General features: G+C 41.0%; 1 protein-coding gene across 1 annotated transcript in view; it reads right to left on the bottom strand.

Annotated features, from left to right (window-relative positions):
- The window catches only part of NARS (asparaginyl-tRNA synthetase), a 14,721-nt gene extending 10,379 nt beyond the window's left edge, over window positions 1-4,342 (bottom strand). The window contains exons 1-5 of the mRNA XM_012651730.1: window positions 4,112-4,342; window positions 2,962-3,044; window positions 893-958; window positions 700-792; window positions 486-616 (exon numbers count right to left, since the gene is read on the bottom strand). Of these exons, the coding sequence (XP_012507184.1) occupies window positions 486-616; window positions 700-792; window positions 893-958; window positions 2,962-3,044; window positions 4,112-4,121 (383 nt within the window). The 5' untranslated portion in view covers window positions 4,122-4,342. The remainder of the gene's footprint in view (window positions 1-485; window positions 617-699; window positions 793-892; window positions 959-2,961; window positions 3,045-4,111) is intronic.
- Between the last annotated feature and the right edge of the window lie 392 nt (window positions 4,343-4,734).

Raw genomic sequence — 4,734 nt, forward strand, 5'->3', positions numbered from 1 at the left:
ATAGGGTCTCATGATGTTGCCCAGGCTGGTCTTAAACTTCTGGCCTCAAGCAATCCTCCTACCTCAGCCTCCCGAGTTGTTGGGATTCCAGGTGTGAGCCACTGTGCCCAGCTTATCTATTTATGTATTTATTTATTTTTCATGGCACGATTTTGTCATGAATTTTTCAGCTATTTAAATAAACCATAAAAATCATAGATTTCAACTTCTTCATTTTATGATAAGGAAACTGACACTAGAGAGGGTATAGTCACTTGACCAACAACACACAGCACAGCAAGGCCTGGATATCAGGTCTGCTGGTGTTCAGTTTGGATGGAATTCATTTAATAAGCAATTACTAAACTCTGCAATAAAATGAACCTCTACCTAACTAGCCGCATAACTCTAAAATGTTATTTCTCTCTATCCTTTCTAAAAGGAAAGTAAAAACAGAATGAACAAACCATGTGGCATGTCTTCAAACACAGAAATAAGGATCTAACGTAGCCAAGTCCACGATATTCGAAATGATATACACACTTACACATTTTGCTTCTGGAAGACTTGAATCGTTTTTAATGGTAATCTTTTTTGCTTCTTCTAGGTTCTTTTCTCTTCGCAAATTATCTTCTGCCTTTTAACAACAAAGCAAATTGTTAAAGTGGTGTCGGGTGTTCAGACTCTAACAATGTTCACAGTGGCAAATTCATTACTCACTTCTTTCTTTTCCCGGGACTCATTCTTCATTTGTTCCCTATGCCACATTTTTCTAATATTCTTCATCTGTGATTTAGAAATAACATCCCACCTCTAAAGAGATAAACAGATGTTTAATTTTTTCAAGACTTCTATGTCTCGATGAAAATTTATTCACAAAACGTAATTCTGTGAAGTTTTTGGTTCACCCTACCTCATTTTCTTTTTGTGAATCTACGTAAATAGTAGGAAACGGTTCTTTTCCTACTGTCATCAAAGCCTTGGGTAGAGAGGGAGGAAAAAGATATTTCTTTAATGTACAATACTTAAAATCAGGATAACACCTTAATTATGAGGCAACTTCAACAATCCAGAACATCATCAAAAGCCAACTAGAAAGCATGAAAACCTCAACAGCCAAAGACTGACGTCGGCAGCGACTGGTTGAATATACTAAGAAGCACTTTGTTTAAAGTAGAAGCCCTCAGGCCTCTCACAAACAATTCCAGCAAGTTCGGTCCTACAGTGTACGGTTCCTCAGGACAGACTAGAAGTAACACTAGATTTTACGTGGCTGTAGGGACCAGCACAGGTACACTGACAACAAGAGAACAGACACCTAATAGCAAAAGCCAAGTGCAGGTGACATCTAAAAGGTTAGTGTTCTGTAAGAAATCATAGAAGTATGTTAGACATTTTTGAGACTCAATAAAATAATGGTCAAGCACACAAAAAGCAAAGCTTCCATACATGTAGGAATTTTCACCAAACACATCAGGCATTGTTGTGCTATATATCATTTAATCGTTTATATTGTGTTCTTTTTTTTAAATAATTGAAAGTACATAAAAGATGATATTTTATGGCTTCAAACATTCCTTCAAAATCTCTTCCAAGCTATGAAACCAAACAAGAAATGCAATGACTTATTCTCTCGTTGCAAGATCTTAAGCTTACAAAAACTGACCTTTTCTAAAGGGACATTAGTCTCAACTCAATGACTGCTGCAGAGAAGGGAATCTGGATCTTTTGAAAACTCCAAAAGAGTTCATTTTTTTTTTTAACAATTAGGTGTCGTAGGGCTATGTGTAGGTCATTTGGAATTCATTTACTACCTGACAGTCTGCAGTACTGTCATTAATAAATGCAAAGAGATCCCTCCTTTTATATCACTGCAACTGAAAGAACCAAACTGTCATTCGCCAAATCAGAACAGCACACTTTTGCTAACAGAAACATTCTGCTGACATTCACCTAAACGGTATTGTCAGTTTTGGGGAGCATCCAACAACCCAGAAATGAGAGAAAGATTTCCCTTTAAAAGTTAAAAAGCAAAACCCATGTATGACATGCCAAAGCACAATCATATAGTATAACCTAAAAGAGGAGAGAATGCTCCCAGGTTAGGAGGACTTGACAGTAACTAAATAAATGTAACATAGTTAACAAAAGGGGGATTGGCCAAGCATGGATGCACAAAGAAAGGAGTGTCAGGGCACTGCTTTTCCTAGTAAGGCCCAAGGAAGGAACTTTCGGCCGTCTTCCTTATGTGGCAGTTGTAGCCAACACATCCTACCTAGCATTTGAGTTCAAAAGTTAAGTCTATGGGATACTTAAAGAAGGATGTCTTGGGCCACACCTCAACCTGATGCAGTTAGTTACCTAACACCCACGTTCTAGGTCCAAGCTTTAAAAGAACCCATTTGATTTCTATTTGGCTCTCCATATAAGTCTGCTTAGAAAGAATGTGCTCAATTCATTGGAGGATTCTAGGTCCTGAGAAATAGCAACACAGTAATAAATTGGCATTCTGTTAATAGCTTCAAGCTCCAGACTCATATGTCTGCTTTGAGAAATGGGTCCATTCTTGGTGTGCTGATAAAAATCAGGTCTTTGAGTCTTAAGGCTGAGGATTCCACTCTGGATTATGGTAAATCCACCAGAAGGCCTCTTAGCAGTCATCTGACTAAGGAAAGGTGATTTTTATTTTTACAAGAGTTGAAAAACCGGCAATCTGACTCACGATATAGAAAAATTCCAAGATACAATGCCACATGGTAAGGAGGAAAAAAGACACCGTTTTAAAATGTTCAAATAAGTTTAGACTTTGATCATCTAAACAGTTTTAAAGCTACATATCTATATATATTCGTTCCTTTCCCTTTTCTGAAAATATGCTTCAAAATCTAGCGCTTGAAATAAAATTCTTGACAAGTCACACAATAACTGACATTAATTGATTAATAAACGCAGAGTCATTTTCCTAATGAGAAGAGACACTACCTTGAGACCCGTTTTAAATGGTTTCTCCTTGGTTCCATCTCCCGTGGCATCATTTCCCTCTCGATCTGAGACATACAGCTCTGCTGCAAAAATGAGAATAAGTTACTCGTTTGGCCAATAATTATCAATCACCTTTATACTGCAACTACTTTATTCATGCTTTACTTTTGTAAATAGAGCCGGCATTTGAGTAGTAAAAATTAATGAGGTCAATAAGAAATTAATATCCTAATTATTTTCCTATTCCCCCATTTCAATGATATCAATCTCATAAAAACATATTGCAAATTTAGCTTTTCAAAATGAACTCTAATAATTTTAATTTTTTTACTGTTGAGTAATTATTCTATCTACTTGAGTACCCAAAAATAATGCAAGGGCTTTTAAGTTAGCCAAACCTACACTGGAATCTTGGATGTTGTACCTTAAAAGGCATGGTGACCCCGGGGAATTTTCTTAATCATTCTGAGTTTATTTCCTAGTCTATAAAATGAGAAAAACAATCCCCACCTTGAAGAGTTGTACTGAGGATAAAACAAAATAACACATACAAATCAGATATCACAATGCCAGTGCGGAGACGGCAAATAAATACCAAGTTCTCTTTGATCTTTAAAGAAGACTGAAGCTCTGAGGTTGGACAAATTGCAAAGGCCTCACAACTAGTAGGGCTGAACGGTGACATTAATCCAGGTTTCCTAAATCTTTTCTTTTTTCCCTACTGCACAGTAAGGTCTCCCTGGAAATTTCAATAAAAATGAGGCTGAGTGAAAGACAATTAGAATTTTAATGTCCTTTCCTGCCGATCACTTTGAAGAACTGCATATTTGGGAACTACAATACGTCTGAACCCCTCCCAGCGCCTAAGTCTCAGCGCAATCACGGGATTTTTCGCAGTGGGGCAGGGCCGGAGTGGCCGCTGTCGCAGCGTGGGGGCACACAGGGCTCGGGGAAGCCTCAGCCTGGCCCATCTCCTCTCGGGCCCAGCCAGGGGCCAGGTCCCTCATCTCCTCCCTCCCTCCAGTCGGTCCGCAAACATTTGTGGAGCGCCCCCTCTGTGCCTGGCTCTAACATAAGGGTTGGAATTCGGCTGCAACACAGTTTCTAACCCCAGAAAGGGAGCACCGCGCCATACACCGAGCTGACCCACCTAGCACCATCCCTGCGGTCGCTCTGATCACCTCCAAGGACAACGACCACAACACCGACACCGCCTTATCACCCTAACGTGCACCGGAGGCTTCCCAGACTCGAGCGTTGCATCATGCAACGTAGTGCCGAGGTCGCCCTGGTGAGTCAGCCGAGCGTCGGGGCTCCATTGGTTACGGGAGGTGGGCGAGCGGCGCTCGGGCCGCCATCTTTGGTCAGGGCAGAGACAACTTCCGGGTCTGGAGACTCACGGTCCTGCTCCTGACCCCCAAGACCCTCGCACCGCTTCGGTCTTGCACCCTTCGGTCCCCGTCTCCCAAACTTTCTTTTCTGAATTCTCCATTTCTGCCCCAGCTGGAGACGCGGCTGGTCCTCTTGCAAACCAGGCCAAAGATGTCCAGATCCCCAGAGGCTGCCATGCTAGTTGAATTAACGTCATCAGCAAGTGTTTTGAGCGCCGGCAGCGAGAAGCGGGTGAGCGGTGGTGGAGACGGAGAATTGCCCTGTCTCGTACGCAGGAAGAAGCTCTAACTTTCTAACTTCAATGAACGCACGTACCTCTGTGTTTGGGACAAGAACTATGGTATATTATCATTTAATGTTTTAATAATTACTATTAGGGCG

The sequence above is a fragment of the Propithecus coquereli genome, unplaced genomic scaffold (assembly GCF_000956105.1).
Source record: "Propithecus coquereli isolate 6110/MARCELLA unplaced genomic scaffold, Pcoq_1.0 Scaffold37, whole genome shotgun sequence".
Lineage (NCBI taxonomy): Eukaryota > Metazoa > Chordata > Mammalia > Primates > Indriidae > Propithecus > Propithecus coquereli.